The sequence below is a fragment of the Schistocerca piceifrons genome, chromosome 7 (genome assembly GCF_021461385.2).
Source record: "Schistocerca piceifrons isolate TAMUIC-IGC-003096 chromosome 7, iqSchPice1.1, whole genome shotgun sequence".
Classification (NCBI taxonomy): Eukaryota; Metazoa; Arthropoda; class Insecta; order Orthoptera; family Acrididae; genus Schistocerca; species Schistocerca piceifrons.
The window spans coordinates 50,117,569-50,144,109 of record NC_060144.1 but is presented as its reverse complement, the minus strand read 5'-3'; the positions used below and the strand labels follow the sequence as shown (position 1 = coordinate 50,144,109).

Sequence of the window (26,541 nt, the reverse complement as noted above, 5' to 3'; positions counted from 1 at the left end):
TCCCACAGTTTGTTTGTGCAAGGTTTTACGTAAAATGAAATATTAAATTTTAAAGTTTGTCCCACATACACTCTTAACCATTCTCACGCACTCACGTGGCAAAATATAATTAAATAATAATTTTGACCGATTTTTGTATTACGTAATGCGCAGTGGCTAAAGTTTTCTAAAGAAAATTCTAATTAATTGATTTTTATGAACTGATAATTTTGGAATGGCTTCAAATGATAGTGAAAGTCAATCTGTTATTCTTCCTAACTTGGTTTTAAAAAACAACTGTGGGTTTTAGGAGTTTTAGTTAATACTCTTTATCTCCAGAACTGTAATAAATAAAAATCTGAAATTTTGACAGCATCATTCCATTAATAACAAAAGACTGTGTATCAGATTTGAACAAAATTGGATAATAACTAATATGGATTATTTAGATTCGTAGATGAAAACAAATATAGCCATCCTGCAGCCACTTTACTAGACAGCTGCATGCCTTACTGCAACAAATGTCATCTCATAATAACTTGCTACATTACAAGGTGTCATTATTTATGGGTCTTTGTATAGTTGTAAACTTTGAATTACAAGCATCACACTGCTTATCCTGTGACTGATGAATGTGTGAGTGATACTATTATATGAGGGTCATTCAGAAAGTAAAGAAAGTTTTTTTTCTTTAGAATTTTTTATTTGATATAGCTAGACAAAATAGTATCTTACATACAATTTGATACCTAAAGTTATTACTTCTCTCCTTTTCTGCTACATCACTCCCCTCCCCACCTCTCCCCTCCCCTGCCCTCTGTCTACACTGCAGCACTTCACTGTCCGCCAACCCCACCATACTATCCCTCCCCCTCTCCACCCCAACCTCTTCCTTACCCCCACTCAGTAGCCATTCCCATCATGCACTGGTGCTGCTGCTCTCAGTGTGGTTTCAGTTGCCTGAGACTGTAGTCATGTGTGTGAGCTGCATTTGTGTGTGTGTGTGTGTGTGTGTGTGTGTGTGTGTGTGTGTGTTGTCTATTGTTGACGAAGGCCTTAATGGCCGAAAGCTTATTTGTGACTGTCTTTTTGTTGTGCCTATCTGTGACTCAGCATCTCCACCATATGGTGAGGAGCAACTTTCCTTTCATAGTATTGTTAAATTTGATAGTTTAGCTACTTTTCTATGTAGTCATCATTCAAATATAGGCTTTTGTACTGTTTTACCAGTTTTTCTATGCTTTCTGCGTACGTAATTGCTGCCAAGTTATTGATCCACTCATTAAGGGCTTCTTTAAGTTGATCATCATTTCTGTAGCAGTGTCCGATCAAAACGTCTTTCAATTTGGGGAATTGGTCATAATCACTTGGGGCTAAGTCTCGACTGTATAGCGGATGTCACACCACACCACATTCCAATGGTGCTGTGAAGTCATTGAAGTTTCTGACAGTAGGCTGGTGCATTTATGGTCTCACACCTAGACATTTAATTGATGAGCAGGACACCCTTACGATCCCAAAACACCATAGTCATAGTCTTTCTGGTGCTCAAAAATTGTTTTGCTTTTTTTGGTTTCATTAGGGATTGTGAATCATGCCATTCCATTGGTTGGTTCTTTGTTTCTGGTGTGAAATGTGATATCCAAGTCTCATTACCTGTGACAACATGTTTCAAAAATTCATCACCATTATTTTCCTCAAGTGATGAATACTTATAGCTCTATTAGCTACATGAAAGCACAGCTTCCAATTTGTAGCATCATTCTCAGAATGGAACATGGCTGTCCGGCCAGAGGCAAGTGGAGGAAATAAGTATCTGTAGCCATCTCACAGTGGAATGGTCCAGTCTGACATGTTGAAACCTACCCTGAAATTTTTCACACAGGAATAATACTCTGAAAGAAATGCTCTATCAAAACTTAAGCTGCTAAGGCACACTCTAAGTATTTAAAAAAAAACTTGAAAATTTCCAAATTTGTAGTTCACCAGGTGTCTGGGAAATATACATCCCTGCCTTAGTTGTAGCAGTCTGTGTGTGAGCAATACAGCAGGTACACACACTTGATTGACGGCACATCAGTAAACAAATAATACAGCACAATGTGATCGTAATTTATAAAGCAAAATCCAGTTCCATTGATAGTTTCACTGGCAAAGTTGTTCACAGTTACTGTTCACTCTAATTTGCAACTTATTCAATACATCATGCACACGACTGCCAACTCCAGCATCTCGGACTGGAATTCAGTTGTCACGAGCCTACCCCCAGAATCCATTTCCCTCCTCACCCCTGTGACACACCACACACCAACCTTGTATATGCTCCCCAAAATCCACAAACCCAAAAATCCTTTACTTCCCATTGTGGCTGGTTATTGTGCCCCACTGAAAGAATTTCAGCCCTAATTGACCAACACCTCCAACTAATTGCCTGTAATCTAGCCACCCATGACAAAGACACCAACCATTTCCTTCACTGTCTTTTCACCATCCCCACCTCTTTAACTCCTGGATCCCCACTCGTCACTGTTGATGCCACCACCCTATACACCAACATCCTTCATGCCTATGGTCTTACTGTTATTAAACATTACCTTTCTCAGTGTCCTTCAGACTGCAGACCCACTACCTCATTCCTCATACACCTTACGAACTTTATCCCAACACCCAACTACTCTTCCTTTGAAGGGAAAGCCTATAAACAAATCTGTGGCACAGCCATGGGTACCCACAGACAACCTCTTATGCCAACCTTTTTATGGGCCATGTAGAGGAGACCTTCGTAGCCTCCAAAAACACCACACGTCTTGTCTGGTTCAGGTTCACTGATGATGTTGTCGTAATCTGGACACAGAGGCAAGACACCCTATTTGCGTTCCTTCACAGCCTCAACACCTTCTCTCCTTGACATGGTCCTCCTCAACCCAGCCTTCCTAGATGTTGACCTCCTCCCCTCTGGTGGCCCCATCCACACCTCTATCAACATTAAACCCAACAACCACCAACTGTATCTGCATTTTGACTACTTTCTTCCCTTTCACACCAAAAAAATCCCTCCCATACAGTCTGGCAGTCAGGGATGGCATTATCTCCAGTGACAAGAATTTCCTTGCTCAGTATAGTCAGGGTCGCACCAAGGCCTTCACAGGCCAGTGCTACCCACAGACAGTCTGCAAACAGATCTCCCATGCAATTCCCCCCCCCCCCCCCCCCCCGAAATCCCCTTCCCACCATGCCCAAGAACCAGCCACACAAAGGAGTATCCTCTTTGTGACCCACCACCACCCCCTCAGACTGGAACAACTGAACCACAGTCTTCGCCAAGGCTTTTATTATCTATGACCATGCACTGAAGTGAGAACATCCTACCCAATGTCCTTCCTACCCCTCCTAAAGTGGTGTGCCATTGCCCACACCCAATACCACCCCCTTGCCACAAGGATCATATGTACCCGTGGAAGACACAAGTGCAAGACCTGCCGAGTCCACCCACCCAGTACTTCCTATGCCAGTCCTGTCACAGGTTTATCCTATCCCATCACGGGCCAGGCCACGCCAACCCTCTGTCCACCAGGATGAATGGCTACAGTTGGCAAAGAGCAAAGTTGACCACCCTGGCACAACATGCAGCTGAACATAACATACTTGATGTCAATGTCTGGTTCACTACCTGAGCGATCTGGATCCTTCCCTCCACCACCAGCTTTTCTGACCCGCTCCAATAATTATCCTGGCCTCAACCTATGGCAACGTAATGTCCCCAAATCTCCACCCAACAGTTTCCACCCCCTCTGTCCTATCATCTTTTCCCCATTCTCATCTCCCACCCTGTTTATTTGTCACCCTCTGCCAATGCTCACGCCCATCTTTTCCCGCTCCTCCACCGGACAACGTTTGTCTCTCTCCCCACCTACTATCCCTTCCCCTTTCCCACCACCTCTAGACTGCTGTTTGCATCCCACTTGATAGTCGCATTCTGGCCCAAGATGCTGGAGTTGGCAGTCATGAGTGAATGAGGTGTGCTTGCTTGTGTGTTGAATGGTGTGTGTTTCTCTTTTGCTGATGAAGGCTGTGGCCGAACGCTTTTAATTGTACCTGTCCACAACTTAGCATGTCTTTTTTACTGTAAGTAGCAATCTGTATTTTCCTGCCCTGTCGATATTCCTACCTGGAGTTTCCATTGTTTGATTTCAACTTATTCAATATCCATAATAATTAGCAGGTGCCTTTCTGGTATCACTGAATGTTAACACTGGAGGTAAAACAATTAATTTTCTTTGCATTTTCTTCATATATGCTTGTGTAACACCATCTCTCTTTGTGCGGTTCCAGAGTTTCACAATAATGGGGTATCCAATTAATGTTTTGTATAAGAACGTAGGCTTCCACGGCCGGTGTCATAGTGATTAAAATTCTTCTGGGTATTATGCCGCGTCATTGCTAAAAACTAACAATATTCATTATTGTTAGTTTTAGCAATGACGCGGCATAATACCCAGAAGAATTTTAATCACTATAATGTTTTGTACTTTGTAATTGTTGTGACTCGCCGATCTTACAAAGTTCCGCCTCGCAGTTACGCGCGTCCTCTACATGCGGCGCTGTGGCAGCAGTGCCACCTAAGCGGCCAGCCAGCCAGCGGCTGCTAGACTCAGACTCAGTTATGATTTGACTGTTAAAGTGTACACACGTCTTACTCTGTTTACTTGATCTGTGACTTTCATGTGTTGCGTCTACCTTGAAATATATTTGTTCAACTTGAAGTTATAACAATTGGCGACGAGGTAGTGATCTTTGTTTTCCATCGTTGACCCACATGTTTCCATGGCTACTTTAGAGCAACTATTGCAAGGTCTCATAGAACAGCAAATGCTTCTCATAAATGCGATTCGTGATTTTTGTCACAGCATCAAATGCGGGGCGTCTCTCATCGTTGTCTCTCCCTCCTTTTCCTCCTTACGACGAGATGGCGGAAGACTGGTCTGATTACGAAAAAGGTCTTCGACAGCACTTCTTGATGTTTCATGTTGCGGACGAACAAACACGTAAGTCTTTGTTCCTTTCATGGATTTCACCTCAAATGTATCAGTTGTTATCGCAATTGGCTCCTTTGAAAGATCCTGCGTCTTTGTCTTTTGCTGAAATGTGCTCACTTCTATCCGTCTATTTTCAAAAGCAAACACATTTGGTAGCCTCTCGTGTTGCCTTTTATCGTTGTCAAAAACAACCGAATCAATCCTATCGCACTTGGGCTGCTGAACTTCACGGCCTCAGTAGAAAGTGTCAATTTGTTACTGAAGTTCACAAAGAATCCTTTGCCGATTCCATGGTACGGGATGCTATTATCCGATTGGCGCCCGACAAAGAAGTTAGGCAACGTGCTCTTCAGTTGGCAAATCAGACTCTAGATGAAGTCCTGTCCATCGCTCTGTCTTTTGAAATTTCTCGCATCACTGAAGTGCAAATAGAGGCATGGTGCGATGTCAGGGAACTACAACCTCTGTGCGATGTTGACGAAGCATGTGGCGTGTCCCTGCCGGCCGACGTGGCCATAGTACGCTCCCAAGCGCAGCCTTGTCCTAACTGTAAACAAACCTCTAAGAAACTGCAGCAAAACCCAAGGCAGCTTCCTTCATGTCCGCGGTGTTTTACGAAACATTCACGAGAAGATTGTCCACAACATTGGGCCGTGTGTCACAGATGCAAAGAAGAGGGTCACGTGTCATCCGTTTGCAAATCCGACTTCATACATGATGTTTATGAACATGATGCTGATTCTGATTCTATTTTGTCTGTCAATTGTACTTCTTCCCTTTCAGGGAAGTTATTCCTCACTGTCCAAATACTTGGTCGAGATGTTCGCGTGCAGGTGGACACTGGTTCTGCTGCCACTATCATCAATTCTTAGACGTATCTTCAGTTGGGGTCTCCAATCCTGTCACCTGTCACTAGGCAATTACGGACTTACAATAAACAGAAGATTTCTCTCTTGGGACACTTTGATGCTGAGGTATCTTACAAATAGGTCGTTTGCACTGTTCCCATATTTGTGGTCAACCATAGTAACGCAGAGAATCTTTTTGGTTTCGATGCCTTTCGCGTTTTTGGGTTCTCCATAGATAACTCTGTCAATATTGTCTCTGATGCTATTCCTTATGCTCAATTGGATTCCTTGTTGACAACATTTTCATCCCTTTTTTCTCGTGGGTTAGGCCGTTCAAACGACTTTGAAGCTCATATCATGCTCAAACCCACTGCTTGGCCTAAGTTTTTTGGGGCTCGGCCCATTCCTGTGGCCCTTTGTGATCAGGTCAAATGGGAGCTGGATCGTCTCACTGCTTCAGGGGTCTTGCTTCCTGTCACTTCCAGTGAGTGGTCCTCTCCTGTCGTTGTCGTTGCTAAGCCAAATGGTGATATTCGTCTCTGTGGCAATTTCAAAGCTACTGTAAATGCTCAATGCCTTATCGACACTTAGCCTATGCCTCGACCTGAAGAATTGTTCACTGAACTTGCTGGAGGCCAGTATTTTTCTGAACTTGACCTGTCAGAAGCTTATCATCAACTTCCTCTCGATGCTGCTTCCCAGCAGTTTCTGGTCCTTAACATGCCTTTCGGCCTCTATCAATACCAATGATTGCCATTTGGGGTTGCCAGCGCCCCTGCTCTCTTTCAGCGATTCTTGGAAGAATTATTGCTCACCGTCCCTGGGTGTATAAATTACCAGGATGACATTGTTGTCACTAGCTCCACCACTGCCAAACATCTTCAAAATCTCCGCACACTTTTTCATGTCTTACATACTGCCGGTCTTAAGTGTAACCTTCAGAAATCAAAATTTTTTCAGGCATCTATCACGTACTTGGGGTTTCAACTCTCTTGGTATGGTATTCATCCGCTTCAGCAAACTGTCGCTGCGATCGATGTCTTTCCTCGCCCTACATCTTTTAAGGAACTGCAGGCCTTCTTGGGGAAAATAGCATGCTATCACAAGTTTTTACAGTCCGCTGCTTCAGTGGCTCAGCCGTTGCATAAAAACGTGCCTTTTCACTGGTCCGCGTCATGCGATGCGGCTTTCCAGAAATTGAAGACTATGCTGAAACAGACCCCGTGCCTGGCTACTTATCGATCTGACCAACATCTTGTTCTTGCCACAGACGCCTCTCAATACGGGGTTGGTGCAGTCCTTGCACACCGTTTTTCTGACGGTTCTGAACAACCCATTGCTTATGCCTCCAAAACGCTCACGGATGCCCAACAAAAGTATTCTCAAATTAAAAACGAAGCTTTGGCCATTATTTATGCTCTTCATAAGTTTGGTGTTTTTCTCTATGGATCCAAATTTCATTTTGTTACGGATCACAAACCACTTGTTTCCTTGTTTCATCCATCAATGTCATTTCCCGACAAGGCTGCACACCGCCTCCAGCATTGGGCTCTTTACTTGTCTCGTTTCAATTATGAGATTCATTTCTGGCGGACGACTCAACATGCGAATGCTGATGCACTGTCTCACCTTCCCATGGGTCCTGATCTGGCATTCAATAGGGACAAACTTTTGTGTTTCCACCCGGATGTTGCCGAGCAGCGGGTTGTGGACGGGTTCCCCATCACCGGGGACTGGCTGGCAGCTGCTACGGGTTCTGACCCTACCCTCTCCTGGGTTTTACGCTGTATTCAGAAGGGTTGGCCAGATCGTCCATCCGCTAAGACTTCTGATCCGTTGTGGAACTACTAAGCTTTGCGTTACCGCCTCACGGCTAGGGATGGTGTTATCCTCCTTTCCACTGAAAATGCTTCACCGTGTGTTGTGGCACGTGCGTTTTTGTGTGCTTTGGTCTTGCGCCTCCTTCACCTTGGGCACTGGGGTGTCTCTCGCACAAAATCTCTGGCGCACCGTCATGTGTACTGGCCTCGCATTGACTCTGAAATCGAACACATGGTCGCTGCCTGCGGCCCTTGTGCATCATAAGCTGCTGCCCCGAAGTCATCTTTGTCACCGTGGCCTTCGCCTGAGAAGCCCTGGGAGCGTATTCATTAGGTACTTATTGGCTTCTCGTTATTGATGCCTATTCTAACTTTCCTTTCATTGTCAGTTGCACGTCGCCTACCACTGTGGCAACCACCAATGCTGTAGCTCGCATTTTCTCTTTGGAAGGTCTTCCCTGTACTCTTCTTACCGATAGTGGTCCACAATTTGCCTCTTCCGATTTTGTGGATTTTTGTGCCCGTCACGGCGTGATGCATATCATGGCCCCTCCGTTCCATCCACAGTCAAACGGTGAGGCTGAACGACTGGTCCGCACATTTAAGTCTCAGATGAGGAAACTCCTGACTTCTTCTGCTGCTGATGATGCGCCTCTCCAATTTCTGGTTTCTTACCGTTTCACCCCCATTGGTGACCGCAGCCTGGCTGAGCTCTTACATGGCCGACAGCCCCGCACGCTACTTCATCCTCTGCAGCCTTCCACCTCACGGCCGCGGGTGCCTTCGCTTGGCCGATTCACCACCGATGACCTTGTGTGGGTACAGGGATATGGCAGGCAGCCAAAATGGAGTCCTGGCTGCATCTTACAACACCGTGGCCGACGCCTATATGAAATCCAGACGGACATGGGTGTTGCAGTGCGTCATTCGGACCAGCTTCGGCCTCGTGTGCCGGCAACACCTGTTCCGGATGCCGCTACACCACCTTCGGCTCTACCTGACGCTCGGGATACTGGAATCTCTCATTACTCACAACACAGTCCTCTCACCATCATATCGGTGCCAGCACAAGAACTGACGCCACCAGGAGACAAGCCCATGCAGGAACCAGATGACCATCATCTGCTGGAGCAACTCTACTCGCCTCCTTCTCCTACAGACGCGGACACATCGCCCATGTCTCCTGTTATATCAACCGCACTTTCCGCAACAGGCAGATTGGTGCATGGGGCCCCAGCAGATTCAACCCCCACGTCTCCTGTCATCTCGACCCGTTATCATCGGGGACACTTCCGGCCGTACGGGAAGCCTCGAGACTCTACGGCCAGTCAAACAACACCTATGCACGTTAGCAATCTACAGGCCACCTCCATCAAGACCTGTGCAAAAACTTCAGAGGGGGGAAAAGTGTTGTGACTCGCGTGTCCTCTACATGCAGTTACGCACGTCCTCTACATGCAGCGCTGTCTGTCAGCGATGCAGCAGCAGCGCCACCTAAGCGACCGGCCAGCCACAGGCCGCTAGACTCGGACTCAGTTATGATTTGACTGTTAAAGTGTACACACGTCTTACTCTGTTTACTTGATCTGTGACTTTCATGTATTGTGTCTTCCTTGTAATATATTTGTTCAACTTGAAGTTATAACAGTAGTGATAAAATCTGAAGACTGGTATGCAGTCAAAATCGATATTTCTCCTGAAGATTTGCATACCTGTTATTTATTACTGGTTGATGATTTCTTGGACATTCATATGAATTATGTTGAGATTTTGTTAGAAATTGTGGAAAGGTTAGGTGAAAAAGGAAATAACTATGATGATTCTGTGAATTGTGGTTCGAACAGTGATTGTTTTGCTAATTAAAGTCCAAAGCAGAAATGCAGTACCTTCCTAGCCCAAAGAAAACATGGAGAGCAATAGCTTTTGGTGGCAAAAAAGGGCTGTAAACTTTTTTGTTAAACAAAGGAGGGAGAAAATGCCTAAAGTTAAGCTGTGTGAAAAGTTGGTTTCATTTTGTAAAATCTGAATGTGAATTGTATTAATGGAAGAAAGATTCACACAGTACAAAATATGCACCAAAATGACACTCACAAAAATGTGAAAGAAGAATTATTGAACTATTTAGATCTTGAAAGACAATGCAATATTACAGAAGGAAATCTAGGCTTTGTCAATTGCAAGTGAGATGAACATTACGGATTTCCAGGCTTCTTCAGTCTGGTTAAACAGATTCAGCAAATTATTTAGGAAAGGAAGTTGCAAAATTACCAAGTTTACTTCAAGTGAACATGCAGAGGAGATGTCATTAACAGGTAGCTTCAGGTTATTTCCTAAAACATTGTGTATAAAGTGAGTCAGTCAGGTTTCATGCAAGAACTGCACGCAAGCCACAGTTTATTGTTTTGATCGAAAAAAGAGTCCCCTGTGCAGTCATAAACAACAATGCCAGTGGGAAGTATCAGCGGATTACTGTTTCCACAGGTTTATATCTGTCTTCCAGAACCTCAAGACAAATTAGGGCCAAAAATTTAAAAAAGAAAGACTGTGCAGCTGCAAAAATCTTGTAATTGATGCAACAAACTCTGGAAAAATGGGAGAGAATAATTTTCTGTATTTTACGTGAAACATCATCTTACCAGATGCAGAACATTATTTTTTGCATTTGTTGGGCTCTTGGCCTCGATAAAATGACATTTTTGTGCATAGGATGACGGCAGCAAGACTGTTGATATAATTCAGATTCTGCCTGGAACTGTGGTTCAGACCCTAAATAAAGAAATGTTTTGACAGTGTAAAGCATTTTTCAGAAAATTGTTGGACAGTATAATTTCTGCTAGCTCTTTGGTTATTTTAGTATTATTAAAATCAGTCATTTGTGTATTGTCAGTCTGCATCATCAGACTAAAACTAAACATCATTTGAAAAAAACCATGAAGGCCCGCACTGACATGATAACATTTTATGAATAACTTAATCAAGTATTCATGGTACACAACTCAGTATGCAGAACAAAAGCCATGTCATTTTTTCTCCATCATAATTCTGCCTAAATAAAAACTAGTAATTACTGTGTAACACCTGAGTGCATTAATTTTTCTTTTATCAAGTGTGACTAGTACAAGGCATAAATAAGGAACTGTTTCATTGTTAGTAAAATATACATTATTTAAAAATTACCATAAAATTTGTGGTCAGAAATTTTTGTAAATCTTTCATGTCAACAAATTAAAGTCCCCATTAATGGAAGTAGTCTGTAATGAAACATCATACACTACCTTGATTTTTCCTCTGCTAGACACCTGTGTAACAATTACATCTGCAACATTTTAGGTGTGATTTAAATTCTTAAAATTTGATGTGTGCACTTAGGACTTCACGCTACATGGCACTACTTTGTATCACCATGGCTGTGTGTGCTTATTCAGCGATTCACACACTAGGCAGGAAGTACTGTACAAATCATTGTGTAAGTGGCTCTTTGTGTGGTAAAACTGCAATGCGTCTTAGTGGATAAAATTTTGACATTGAATTTCTTTAGTTGTACTCTTCTTGTGTGCAAGATTTAAGGGTAGGTTACATGTCAGATTGGACTATTTCTTGTCAGAAGCAGATTTGTTGATCTTTGCTATCACATAAAAGCAGTAGAAAACCCATATGTAAGACACAGGTAATCTGCTAACAAACTGCATCTAGCATGTATGTGGGAAATTTTTAGACCTGATAAATGGCCTCCCCATATAGTACCACTGAGAATTTTCCAGCAGTTCTCACAAGGAAGGGGGGAAAAAAGAAAGGTGTCACCTTTACTAATTGCAGACAAGAATGCGTAACCTTACAGGTTAGAGAGAGGAAAAGTAAACCTGCCCTTGAAACTGTATGCATTCAGGATAAGCGTTCAGAATTTGTCCTTATTATTAACTGTAGCAACACCTACAGAGTGCTTGAAATTAGGAGTAAAATCTCCAAATCTGGATGTAATATTTATAAAACATATTGAAGGTGATAAATTGTGCTGACATGTTAATTCCTATGAAAAGATCAGTTATTCAGTAAGTAGTGTAATACGTACCAGTCCAGAATTTGAAACAGTCTGGGTTAAGACTGGTCGCCAATCAAGTATTAAAAAATCGGCATGAGTTTTGAGAAAACTTGGAGAATCTAGTAGATGGTGTAGCTGGAAGTTTACCTGTAAGTCCTGGCTACAAATATTTTTATTGAGGCCTTTAAATATAATGCTATTTCTGGAGGTCTCTATAAACCATTACAATGGGTTTGCTTTGTAGTGAAGCATTCGAGATAAAACAACATGGGTGAAAGAAACTGAAGAAATTCTCCAGGTATCTAAATGACATTCACTGCAGCATAACCTTTATGTTTGATATAGGGAGTGATTAATACATCCTAGAGCTGATAGTATCAGTAATGCTTAACAAGAACAAGAAACTCAAGGTTTTAGTGACAGCACTTGTTGGTCAATGGATACTGCATGATTTCATTCAGCAGAGCTCTATAGTGGATGTTCGCTTTGAAGAAAATGGGAAAGGCAGCACCTCCAGAGAGCATTTATTACAATTCTTCTAGGAAACAAAAAAAAATGCTAATGTAACACCAGAACAAGTATGTAACTGAATCAAAGGCTCTTTGAGGCTTATTGACATACTGAACAGGGTACACAAGTCTTATTGTGGTTGTATGTAGTGGTTTCCTTTGATAAAAAGAGTTTTGAGAAACATATTACTGATTCAAAAAACACATTTCTTGTAGATTGGGCTGAGAAATAAACTTAATTGAATAGGCAAAACTAGTGGAAAATGAAAGTAAACTTGTCAATATCTTTCTTTTCTTATAGCCTGTAAACTGATTGTCTGAGCCATTCAGCAGTGTGGAAGAGGGCGGGGGGGGGGGGGGGGGGGGGGGGATGGAGGTGAGGATCTAACATGTAATCTGTGCCACTGTGAAACTTTTCATATTTCACATTCATGCAACACTGTCATAGGTGAAAGTTGTTTTAACCGCAGTCAAAAACCCTGTTATCATTCTTGACAGCAAGCTGTGGATTTGTAGTTTACTCTCTTTCATGCAGCCACCAAACTACTTAAACCAGGAATATAATCAGAACCAAAGTTGGAATCAGAGGATGCACAATTGTTTTGTCAAAATTGAAGTCAGAGGTGGAAGTGTTATTCACATAATTATGAATAATGAAAGTTCTATATAACATAGCCATTTTATTTATTTACAGAACAAAATTAGTTATATTGAGTTCATTGTATAATTAATGATCACAGCAAGTAATTGAAACATGTATATTGAAAACAGAAAGAAATGTATATCCCCTTAACCGATAGTTTGGCTTTAAGAGTTGAAATGCAAGACAACAGAATCGAATGAGAGGCTGCTACTTTCACAAATTAACTTCTCAATTTCTTTTGCGAGTTGTGGCATTATCACAATGAAGAGAAATAGTGATCCAGTGAATGTTGATTTTAACCCCCACCCCTCCTCTCTCTCTCTCTCTCTCTCTCTCTCTCTCTCTCTCTCTCTCTGTGTGTGTGTGTGTGTGTGTGTGTGTGTGTGTGTGTGTGTGTGTGTGTGCTAATGCCAGGGCTTGAATGCAAACATACATAAATTTATTATTGGTATCTGTCTGTGACAATAATCTTTAGATCTGTAGACCGTGTAACTAAATAAGGTAACACACCAGACAGTGCTGATGTACATGGAAATTGCCATCTGAATTTGCTATGTGCTGGCTACTGACAACTGTGTGTAGATAAGAGTTAGGTCAAGTTCTGTAATGGGTTGTAGAAGATCCTTAGCGCTGCCGAGTGCAGGTAGTACTTGCTGTACTGATGCTGGCAGCAAGTGTGGTGTGGCAGTTAGTGATGACCACCAGAAGTGATGACAGTCTAGTAACAACTGATGACATCTGTATAATGTTTTATATCACAATTATATAGTAAGTCAATGAAACTGTACAAGGGTCTCTTATTGGGGAAGCAGTCACCATTGCTTCCTTCATTCGTTTTTTGAATGCATAGACAAGCTACTCAATTCCTGTTTGAGTAGTAGATTCTTCTGCTTCTGGCTACAGGAATGTGGCCGTTGGCGGTGCAAGCAGTCACAGCAAGCAGCTAGATCCATAGATACAGACTACCAGAATAATAGGTGTGAAAGATTACGTATGATCTTCTGGGTATATTCAAGAAAACAAAATTTTGACAGAGAATTTTTGGTCAGATCGCTACACTAGTAAGGACCAGTTGTACAATTCCCGGCTAGCAGCCGCTTAAGTTCTATTCTGGAAGTAACGCAGAAAACGTGTTGTACAAATATGTAAAAAAGCCTAACCAGAGAATAACTGCAGGATAACTAAACCGGTGATTGTGGCAGGAATAGCTACAGAATTGGTGATGACAAGATTTTTGTTAGAACGAGGAATGAGAAGAAACAGGGACATCACACAAATTATAGAAGAATAAGGCGATTCCAAATTTATATAAAAATTTCGTAATACTTTTCGATCTCGTGCTTGAGAAACTGGTGCGTATTAATGAAATGTGAAACTGTTTCCTACCATAAAGCTTTTTGCTTGTAGTAGCATAATCATTCAAATAACTTATAAATTATACAGTTCCGAGAGAAAATATATTGTCAGTTAACAGGGAAAAAGTCTGTTTTCACCCGGGAGAAAGTATATTTTTAACCGGGAAATCTGGGAGAAATCAAGGAATTTTTTTTCCTTGTCCGCGTATACACCCTGTAGAGGAGATAGGTGTTATTCTCTTTTGTTCCTGGAGGTGACCTAGTTCTGCTCACAAACCTTCTTCAATACAAAAGCAGTTGGCCATGGCAGGCAAGAACAAGGTTAGGTTGAAGATTTCATGTCGATATATCCCATGAAGTTGTTTGCACAACAAAGATCCAGTAAGAAAGGTGAAGCAAGTCGATATCAAAAGGTATAAAGTATGGCATAGTAGTAAATCCCTGGCTTTTAATCCAGAGGTAGTAAAAGTAAAAATATTAACAACTGTAGAAGAAGGTACTACGAGGGCAATTATATTGTGGAACCTTCTCATATTCAGCAGCTTTTGTATCTTGAACTTGTAGCAAGCATCGATTGGTTACTATATTTCAGCAGGCATCTTCGTTGCAAGATTGGCGAAGCAATTTACATATGAGTACTTTTATTGGTGAACCAGCACTCCAGTATCTTTTGAAGTGTCACAGGCTTGTTCCATGTAAGCATGAGCATCATCTTAATTGTGATAACTGTGCGGACAGGTCTGTTTAAGATATGCTAGCAGAGTGATTTTAATAACTATAACACCATATGTTACAGTATGGATATATGGCTCCTGTTGACGGTATAAGAAAATACGCAGGCTCTTGACAGGCATTTTTGATCTCACTGATGCTGTCAATTTTCCACTCCATCAAGTACTGTGGGCTTAATGAAAAGAACTTGATGACATTGCCATACTATATTTTGATCTGATTTTATGCTTCGCAAAGCGTGAGGTACTTCTCACATTGAAGCTATAAAAATTTCTCAACTTGTTGCATTCTGAGTTGTAGCAAAAACTCTATAGACTTGAGCAATTGTGAAGACTTCAGCAACATAGAATTAGAAAATTTTACCACCTAGGTTAAACTCAATCTCGAGTGCCAGGTGGATGTTTATGTCTCTGATGAGTGAATCTGCATTTCAACATTAGCAAGTAGAATTTGGACATCTGAAATGACGATGTCTCCTGAGATCTTCTAAATCCATAATCCAAGGGGCACATGACTGTGAAGCATTAATTTCCATTGAGCAGCAACAACAAGCATCTGTATATTAAAATAACTATTTTCTGTTCAAAGTTACTTTATGATTGGCACTTCAGTAGGATCATGTTGAGGTTCAGCGCACAGTTGCTACATACTGCATTTAAAACACACAAATTAACTGGCATCAATGTCTTCAGGGGTAGCTACACTTTATTTTTCTTTTAGTCTAATCTGGGGCAGAAAGTTTTTTAGATGATATACACAAAATTTCCAAATATTCTTTTCTGCTGATATTACTGAATATTCAGCATGTGGGAAACATTTTTATTATTGAGTTTAGATGAACACATTATGCAAACTAAATCTTAAGAATAAATCATATTTTCATTGGCTCCAAACTGGAACCCTGTAACACAAGATAATTTGAGATAGTTGTGACACTTTATACATCAAAAAGTCAGCACTCATCCTTTTAGTTTCATTGTGAGAAACAGAGTTCTGCATTTATAGTTCACCTATTATTATGTTTTCAGATCAAACTTTCTGCATATGTGGGTCATCCCATAAGTAAATTTCTGCATTTTATTTCTCTGCAGAAGAAACTATGCCTAAGATGTGTCAGGGCTGGAGAGTTCAACTATTAAGTGTTGACAATGCTGACACCGGCTTATGGCGCAGTATGTTGCCAGTATGCTCCCAGCTAATGTGGAGTTACCAGTATAAAGTTTGTTCACTTGTGACCTGCACTCTGTCATTTATTTTTTCCCAGCAAAGCAAATTTCCATTGTACCATTTCAGGAGTTAACCTATGCCTATGGGGAAGGCTGTATGAGCATTCAAATGGTTTGATGTTGGCATGTGCAGTTTGTGGAAGGGTATGAAGACGTGCATGACGAACAGTGCACATGGACACGCACTATAGTGACATGAGATCATGCTGTTATTGCAATTCACAATATTTTGGAGGGAGATTGTCAAATTACCATTGTCAACATCGTAATGGAGCTACTTCCTCAGGCTGCAATTGGATGTTCATCCATCACAAAAATCCTGATGGCCATCTTCATTACTGCAAAGACTGTGCAAGACAGGTGTGACATTTGCTGAGTGATGTCCACAATCACTAACAGATGGATTTGGCCAGAATATTTTTGGAAATGCATCACACACATGTGCGCCCCCCCCCCCCCTTCCCAACACACGCACACACACACGCACACACACACACACACACACACACACACACACACACACACACACACACACACAGTGGGAGAGAGAGAGGGGGGGGGGAGGGAGGGAGATAGAGATAGATAGAGAGAGAGAGAGAGAGAGAGAGAGAGAGATCTGTTCTTCAAACGGCTTGTCACAGGGGATGAGACCTGCGTCCATCATTTGACTCATGAGACAAAAAATGTTGGGGAATGATTTGGAAGAAACCTGGAGAAAGTGCCCCAAAAAAAAGGCAGAGGTCACTTATTCAGCAGGGAGAGTTGTGGCAGCCATATTTTGGGACTGTTAGGGAGTTTTGCTTGTTCACTACCCCTCTCGCAACACAACAACATATGCAGAGAGGTACTTTAACATCTTGAGGAATGTGTGAGCTGCCATCAAAAGAAACCATCCTGAGCTTTTCTCTCACAAAGTTCTCTTTCTTCATGACAATGCTGGGCCTCATACCACTCGAATGACCCCGGCAGAGCTCCGAAGTGTCAACTAGGAAGTGTTCTCACATCCTCCATATTCACTAGATCTTGCCCCAAGAGTGATTTTCACATGTTCCCCTACTACAAAGGTCTTCTTGGAGGTGAGCACTTCAACACCAATGATGAAATCACATGAACAGTAAACAGCTGGTTATGATCGAAACAGTAAACAGCTGGTCATGAGCACAGGATTCAATCTGGTACAGCACTGGGTTGGAAAAACTTGTTGCATTAGCAAAAATGCTTGAAAAAATGTGGCAGCTAAGTAGAAAAGTAACGGAAGTATCATACAATGTCAACAATTTATATATATTTAAGATAGGGACACCTCTCATATTTGTAACATAACAGAAAAAATATGCTTGTTATGTGAGATGAGGAGACTTATCATTTTGGAAGAATGAAGAGTAGTGATACAAAATATACTACCTCAATATTGCAAAAGTCATAATGCAAACAGTATGAGGGATTCCTTTTGTGTGCTAAGAACTGAGTGTTGGTGATAAACTATTTGGACTTGGCTACTGATAGCAGCCTTCTTATTAGTAGTCAACATGCATGAAAATATAGTTTTCCTGTGCTTGTACTTAAAAATATTTGTGATGAAATTTAAAAGCTCTAATGAGATTCCTCTCATTGCTATCACAGATGCTGAAGAGATATTGTCACTGCCACTGTTTAATGATTTGATCATTTCCTGTAGCTGAAGACCATCATCTCCTTCTTTTACTTTGCTATGATAGGCATTTCTGCAACAACAAAAGAATGATTAGGAGCATTATCAAGAACAATTGTTGATGGTGTCAACACGAAATGCACAAACCATTTCTCTGAACTGACCTTGTACTGTAGTCCCCTACCAACAAAGCAAAGTAGAAAATTTCCGCTGAATAGGAATAGACAAATTTGCCTCTGACATGGTTAAAATATTACACAAAAAACATTACTTATAACAGGAAATGTTGACACTACAAATGTAACAGATGAAAATAATTCGGTGCCCAACGAATGAACCCACAGGACAGCAAGCCTCCTGAAGCAAGCAAGAAGTCTTTTGATGGTGGAGGTCAGGGCCGAGCAGCTCCAGGTGGTTGTTGCGGCTTCAGGCCTTCCTCCTTAGCCTCTCCCCAAAAGTAACTTTGAACAGACTGCAGACATCAGAGCACAAATTTCTTCTTAAGCCAGGATACAGGAGCCTGACAAGGGACTGTGTGCAAATTAATTCATAAATCTGAACACGCAAAAGCAACGAGTAGTTTCAATAATTCCACTTGCCTTGAAATGATGAGACTCTGACAGATTTTCCAGCCATCCATATCTTCTTTGAAAGCAGAAAATGGTGGCAGTCTGAGGCATGATTTGAGGGCTGTAGTTGTTGCTGTTCCAGTAAGTGTGACATGGTCTGCAGATAAACTTGACAGTACTTCCCCTGTTATTAGTTCTGCTGTCATTAAACAGTCATTTGTTCTTGATGTTGTTGCAACACTGCTACTCTAGAAACAGTCACTACAAACGTATTTGAAATCTTAGTTTCACTTTTGCTTTGATTGTGACGTTATTTAACAGACATAAAAGCACAGAACTTGAGTGGCTACAGAATGACACTGAACAGAAACAGGAATTGCTGGTATGTTGCATACCAAGACAATGTTGTACCCTAATGAGAACCAAATCGTTTTGCACATCTTTGACAATTGAAAAACACTGCCCAACCAGATCGAGATTCATCAGTCCACAAGAGTTGATTCTAATGGCCTTGTCAATGCGGTCATGCGTTGTGTGCTTGTTATGGCCTTCTAAACATAATAACTGTTACATAACTTTTTATAACTTGTAGGGACACTAAATGTACCATCCATCTTCACTGTTGGTTGTAGTGATGTGTCTAATAACAGTAAAGATGGCACACACTATTATGTAGACAATACCCCTTATAGAGTTCACTTTTGCCCAACTAATGCCAATATGGAAGATCCGAACAAATGACTAATGACAAACATGTATCGAAAAGTTTCTGCCTTGAGCAAATTATGGTTACTTCTTCTTTCACCAAAGATAACAAATCAAGTGGAAGGTCATGTGGTTGGCTACAGAACATGCCATTTTTCAATTCACAAATTGAACTAGATGAAAACATTTGATTGTGCAGGTCACAGTATCCTCCAAGAGAAACTCAAATATTACGGTATTAGAGATATTGCCAGCAAAGTACACCAAGTGTCAAATTAAGAAATTTAGGGAATGTACTCAATGATTCAGTATCTTGAAAAGGGAGGATAATCACAATAAATATTCCACCGTCTCCTGTATTGGGCACACTCTATACTGTTTTATGTTCAGAATGAAATGATTGATATTAACTCTCCTTTTATTGCTTGAATCGACCAAGATATGACATTGACATTCCATACTAATGATAATCTGCTGATAGGCATGTAATTTTTTTACATGGTTCCTACTCCCAACTCTTTTTCAGTGTTTTTAATGGAATAATCTCAGTTGACACTAGAAAGGAAGAGTATTAATCATGTTGTTGTTGTTGTGGTCTTCAGTCCTGAGACTGGTTTGATGCAGCTCTCCAGGCTACTCTATCGTGTGCGAGCTTCTTCATCTCCCAGTACTTACTGCAACCTACATCCTTCTGAATCTGCTTAGTGTATTCATCTCTTGGTCTCCCTCTACAATTTTTACCCTTCACACTGCCCTCCATTGCTAAATTTGCGATCCCTTGATGCCTCAGAACATGTCCTACCAACCGGTCCCTTCTTCTTGTCAAGTTGTGCCACAAACTACTCTTCTCCCCAATTCTATTCAATACCTCCTGATTAGTTATGTGATCTACCCATCTAATCTTCAGCATTCTTCTGTAGAACATTTCGAAAGTTTCTATTCTCTTCTTGTCCAAACTATTTATTGTCCATGTTTCACTTCCATACATGGCTACACTCCATACAAATGCTTTCAGAAACGACTTCCTGACACTTAAATCCGTACTCGATGTTAACAAATTCCCACAGCATCACCCGACTTAATTCGACTACATTCCATTATCCTCGTTTTGCTTTTGTTGATGTTCATCTTATATCCTCCTTTCAAGACACTGTCCATTCCGTTCAACTGCTCTTCCAAGTCCTTTGCTGTTTCTGACAGAGTTACAATGTCATCAGCGAACCTCAAAGTTTTTCTTTCTTCTCCATGGATTTTAATACGTGCTCCAAATTTCTCACGTGTTCCAATATTTCTATGTAATCCAAACTGATCTTCCACAAGGTTGGCTTCTACCAGTTTTTCCATTCGTCTGTAAAGAATTCGCTTAGTATTTTGCAGCTGTGACTTATTAAACTGATAGTTCGGTAATGTGCACATCTGTCAACACCTGCTTTCTTTGGGATTGGAATTATTATAATCTTCTTGAAGTCTGAGGGTATTTCACCTGTCTCATACATCTTGCTCACCAGATGGTAGAGTTTTGTCAGGACTGGCTCTCCCAAGGCCGTCAGTAATTCTAATGAAATGTTGTCTACTCCCGGGGCCTTGTTTCTACTCAGGTCTTTCAGTGCTCTGTCACATTCTTCACGCAGTATCATATCTCCCATTTCATCTTCATCTACATCCTCTTCCGTTTCCATAATATTGTCCTCATGAACATCGCCCCTGTACAGACCCTCTATATACTCCTTCCACCTTTCTGCTTTTCCTTCTTTGCTTAGAACTGAGCTCTTGATATTCATACAAGTGGCTCTCTTTTCTCCAAAGGCCTCTTTAATTTTCCTGTAGGCTGTATCTATCGTGCCCCTAGTGAGATAAGCCTCTACATCCTTACATTTGTCCTCTAGCCATCCCTGCTTAGCCATTTTGCACTTCCTGTCGATTTCATTTTTGAGACGTTTGTATTCCTTTTTGCCTGCTTCATTTACTGCATTTTTATATTTTCTCCTTTCATCAATTAAATTCAATATCTCTTCTGTTACCCAAGGATTTCTACTAGCCCTTGTCTTTTTACCTACTTGATCCTCTGCTGCCTTTACTATTTCATCTCTCAAAGCTACCCATTCTTTTTCTACTGTATTTGTTTCCCCCATGCCTTTCAGTTGTTCCCTAATGCTCTCCCTGAAACACTCTACAATCTCTGGTTCTTTCAGTTTATCCAGGTTCAATCTCCTTAAATTCCCACATTTTTACAGTTTATTCAGTTTTAATCTACAGTTCATAACCTATAGATTGTGGTCAGAGTCCACATCTGCCCCTGGAAATGTCTTGCAATTTAAAACCTGGTTCCTAAATCTCTGCCTTACCATTATATAATCTATCTCCAGGATTCTTCCATGTATACAACCTTCTTTCATGATTCTTGAACCAAGTGTTAGCTATGATTAAGTTATGCTCTGTGCAAAATTCTACCAGACGGCTTCCTCTTTCATTTCTTACCCCCAATCCATATTCACCTACTATGTTTCCTTCTCTCCCTTTTCCTACTCTTGAATTCCAGTCTCTCATGACTATTAAATTTTTGTCTCCCTTCACTACCTGAATAATTTCTTTTATCTCATCATACATTTCATCAATTTCTTCATCATCTGCAGAGCTAGTTGGCATATAAACTTGTACTACTGTTGTAGGCGTGAGCTTCGTGTATTAATCATACAACAAAATTATGTGCACCTCGGATTAGTATTCTTCACTGGAAACCTCATGACAATATCTTGAACTTCCATGAAATAAAGGTGGCGTTACATCTTACGCAAATCAAACTGCATGACTGATCTGCCATCGTATATCCAAAAAATGAAATAGGTCTCTTTGCTGATGATGTAAGTATTGTAATCAGGCCAAAAGAAGAAATTCAACACTGAAGATTTAATCAAAATTATCTTGCAAATTATTGATCCTCTTCAAATGGAATGTCCCTGAACTTGCATCAAACACAGTTCTGCAATTCTGTAACGCCCAAGACCCAGTCACATCACTAGAAATAATCTATGAGGGAAAATTAGTAAATGAAACAGAATATTGTAAACACTTGGGTGTTTACGTTGACAAGAGCTGAAACTTAAGGTCGCATGTTATAAATCATCTTAAACTTCCAAGCTATGTAGCATTTGTGTTATGGATAATAGTTAACTTGGAAATGAAAGTGTCTGAAGATTGACTTATTTCACTTTTTACACTCTAATGTCTTTGGAATCACATTCTGAGGAGGCACTTCATTTTAGAAGAAAATGCCATTGCACAGAAGGATATAATAAGGATAACACAGGGTATCTGCTCAGCATAGAAAGGAGTAAAGTATTCAGCCATAAAAGTCTATGACCACTTACCTAGTGATGTGAAGAATCTAATAGGTGATAAAATTCACTTCAAACACAAACTTAAATCATATGTGCTTGACCTCTTTCTAATCCTCTAATCCACAGAAGGTTTTCTTTTGCTTGCTTGCTTGTGTGTGTGTGTGTGTGTGTGTGTGTGTGTGTGTGTGTGTGTGTGTGTGTGTGTGAGAGAGAGAGAGAGAGAGAGAGAGAGAGAGAGAGAGAGAGAGAGAGAGAGAGAGAGAGAATCATAAGCACATATAAAAATAACTAACTCTTAGTTTAAGGAGAATGAATAGATTTAGGTTTTGAATTTGTTGTATTCTGTGGCTGGGTAATGATGCACAACTTAGCAGAAAATTTTAGATAGAATCTGTTTCAGTTTACATAGTTAATCTATATATATACAAACTAATTGTTTTGATTATTAGGGATCAGAAAGAGAGAACTGCAAGATACAATGTTTTTCTTGATGTTGGTGTTTGTACTTTTTGCAGCATTTATAAAGTTATCAGCCTGGAAGCTCTAGGAAACTAGATGAAATATCACATATCCTAATTATTTCTATGTCATTTTCTATCTTTATTGTTATTTTCATATCATATTGACACTCCCGTATCCATAAAAAACTTTACTCATAAACATGCAGGTTTGACTGGTTGTTCTGAGTGGAGAACATGATTGATTACTTCTGCATCGTCCAAGCTGTCTCACTTGAGAAAATTATTTTCATTCAACATTTTTAATTTTTTCACTTGTGTAAAGCTAAAATATCAGATGCAGGGATGTGAACTATTTAGTGTTCTTGAAATAAACTACACTGCATTTCCTTGCATATTTTCCATAATAAATCTTCTAACATCGATGTTTATTGCGTGTTAAGATACATGGATAATTTCCTCTATGTACAGTACAAATAGTATCAGTGTTACATGAACACGATGTTTATTGCGTGTTAAGATACATGGATAATTTCCTCTATGTACAGTACAAATAGTATCAGTGTTACATGAACAATGTTAGCCATTAACTAACTCCTAAAGAATATGAAGAAATGTTTTGTTCCACCAGGCTGCAACTTAAAAGTGTACTTTATTAAATACTACTAATTTCAATCATGACTCATTTTCAAGTGCACTTGTAACTAATGTGGATACATAATCCTCATCAAATAAAAATCACAAGCCACCTATGTACAACTGTTCATGATACTGCCACATGTACCATAAATACATAAATACAATTTACTGATGCATACTAAACATTTTCATTATGTCAGTTACAGGTTCAGCTGCAAAGCGTTTGATATCAGTTATGTTTTAATTATTGTAATAAAGTGAATTGAAGCCCTTCACAATGCAGATCCCATCTTCTCGCAGGCACTAACTGTCATTTAAAGAGTCACATCAACAGAGGAGTGTTAGTCATAAATTCCACATGAAACAGAAATCAAACAAAATTTTGTGAATGTTTGGAAATAAATCTAACATAAATACATTGAACATTGGTATAAAATTTTATTAATATCTATCTGACATCATTCAGGCGGGAAAGACATGAATGTTTACACTCAATATTTGTAACACTTCAAATATCAAGTTGCCACTCATTAAATATGTTTGAAAAATGAATTACTTCTTTTCTGTGTTGTGTAATTGAATGTATTTGAAGAGTATAAGCTGTTGTTTTTGTAATGTTTCGTACATATTCGTTAATGTAGAGTGGTCATCGTGTCTTTCCAGATTCTTCGAACTTGCTTGATGACTGCTCAGGATGATGTAGCACGTTTGCTTGAAGAGAAACGCACACTCATTGACAGGTTACGTGGAATGCAGGAACAGCTTGATCAGCCACCAAGAACCAAGAGATAGCACAAGTGCTTTGAATGCTGTGAATAAATGTGCCACTCGCAGCTTTTCAGTGAAGGCAGTATCACTCGTAATTTGTTAACAGTTTAGTTTCTTCTCCTTAAAAGATTCAGCAGATTATATTTTCCTGGAAATTGACTGTTCCATTGATAAAAAAAAGTTATTAAGTGCTAGTCAGTATGTATGCAGAGAAATAGGTTGTGTTGTTTATACATGTGTGCAAGATGGAGACATGTTCATGGAGAGTTATACAGATATATTTTTTTAACCATCCGCAGGTGTTATGTTCCACAGTTCCTTGTTACATATCTTTCCTTTTTCTTAAATAACGTATAGTACACACATATTGCAATTTGTGAAACTAATTTTACTTAAGTCCACTGTGCTTGAATACAATGATAAAGTTGATATTTTGTGTACTTTTTTTTAAAAGAAGATATGCATTTATTTTTATTTTTGGTCAGTAATAACTTATCACAATTTTAACATATTTCTGTTACAATGGTGCCTTTATGCTTGCCTTTACTTTCCTCCTTATTGTCATTACTGGTTTTTTGCCATTAGTAGTGATATAGTAAGGAATTGTGTTCATTAGTAGGATTTAAGAAACAATTATGTATTAAAATATTAACAAGATGTGAAGTTTCCCAAATGTGATATTAGTAGAAGCTGTGTGCTTCGTAAAGTTATAATTTGTTGATTACATTCAGTGTACATATCTATTTTTGTCAATTTCATCATTGAAATTCATTCATTATTGTTGTTCCAACGTGTGCAGACATGATAATATTTTAGTATGTAGGTTGTGGTATTAAGGTGCTCATTCTAATGTGCTCTGCATTATCATGTCCCAAACAGCACATGACTTTGTGCCAACAGTGCAATATCCCATAAGTTGAACTGTTGAAGTTTCATTCAGTTAGAATGTAAACTGAATGAATTAGCTTTATCATAGTCCTCATATTTATAATCATTGTGCTGTTTTTAGTATCACTGTTATGAAACATTGCTAGACACACCTCCATGACCTTAAAAATCATAAATGAAATGTACGTAATTGTCTTGAAAGAGTATGCAGCATTTTAAACAAAATGAAAGTATGTTCAGGCATGTTTTCTGACACTTTGTCTTCCTTCTGATCTTTATCCACCCTCCTTTTTTATTTCCTTCAATTTATGTGATGATATTGTTACCTATATTATGTTGCTTACATGTCTCACTCATTAAATTGTTTTGTATTTTTGTTCATCCTGTCCAGTTCTTTAACTACACCTCAGTAATTTCAATTTTCTCACTTCATTTCTGCTTCATTTTTAACATTTATTTTATGCAAGACAGTATTGGTACATATTTTTCAGTAAATGTTTGATTATTAAAAGATGTTTCTAGACCTGGTCTGGGTTTCAATGCCAAAGAGTTGAAAAAGCATTGTCGCGCTATGTAATGTTTTTGCCAAGTCTTCCACATTCTTTCACTCTTCACTTATATAACAAATGAGTCACTTCTTATGTCCACATTATTACAATAAAGAATGTTTCCAAATGGCAAATGGCAAATTGTATCATGTTATGACTGTGTTAAAACTCTACAGCTGTGGAAAGTCCACAGTCCTTTACTTTTGTAGCTGCATTACATTTATACCCCACAAGCTTCCATATGGTGCATGTAGCGTGTGGCGGAGGGTACTTCAGGCACCACTACCCTTCCCTCCTCTTTTTCTTCTCTGTTACATGTGGAATCTTTCATGGGAAGAATAATTGTCAGTAAGCCCATATGAGATCAAATTTTTCTGATTTTACTGGCAGGCTCATTTCGTGGTGTGTATATGAGGATAGATCATAACTCATGAAATAAGAGGCACTGAGCAGCAGGCAGTTTATTATCCTATTCTAAATGTGTGTCTTCTGGGTAACATGTCTTCTATTTGATGAATAGTACCTTATACTTATGCACATAATTATATTCCACAACAGAGTTTACATGGTGTTTTTAATGGGTACTAAACATACAGGGACTGATTCTGCTTCCAGTTTGTAGCAGCGATGTAAAATACTAGGATAATTTCACCATTCCTGTGTAAGAGGTTCCTCTTGTAGTGCTTTAAGATGCTAAAGAAAATTGTAAAAAGTAAGAAAATTGAGGATAAGTCTCAGAATTGAGAATAAAAAGCAGGGAGTCCACAAAGAATTGTAAGTGACTTATTTT

The 26,541-nt window shown here is 39.8% G+C and overlaps 1 protein-coding gene across 2 annotated transcripts in view; it reads left to right on the top strand.

Annotated features, from left to right (window-relative positions):
• LOC124804604 (UHRF1-binding protein 1-like) overlaps window positions 1–25,382 on the top strand; it is a 433,274-nt gene extending 407,892 nt beyond the window's left edge. For both annotated transcript variants that reach the window (XM_047264799.1, XM_047264798.1), the window contains one exon: window positions 24,211–25,382. In XM_047264799.1, the coding sequence (XP_047120755.1) occupies window positions 24,211–24,339 (129 nt within the window). In that variant the 3' untranslated portion in view covers window positions 24,340–25,382. The remainder of the gene's footprint in view (window positions 1–24,210) is intronic.
• Window positions 25,383–26,541: the final 1,159 nt, after the last annotated feature.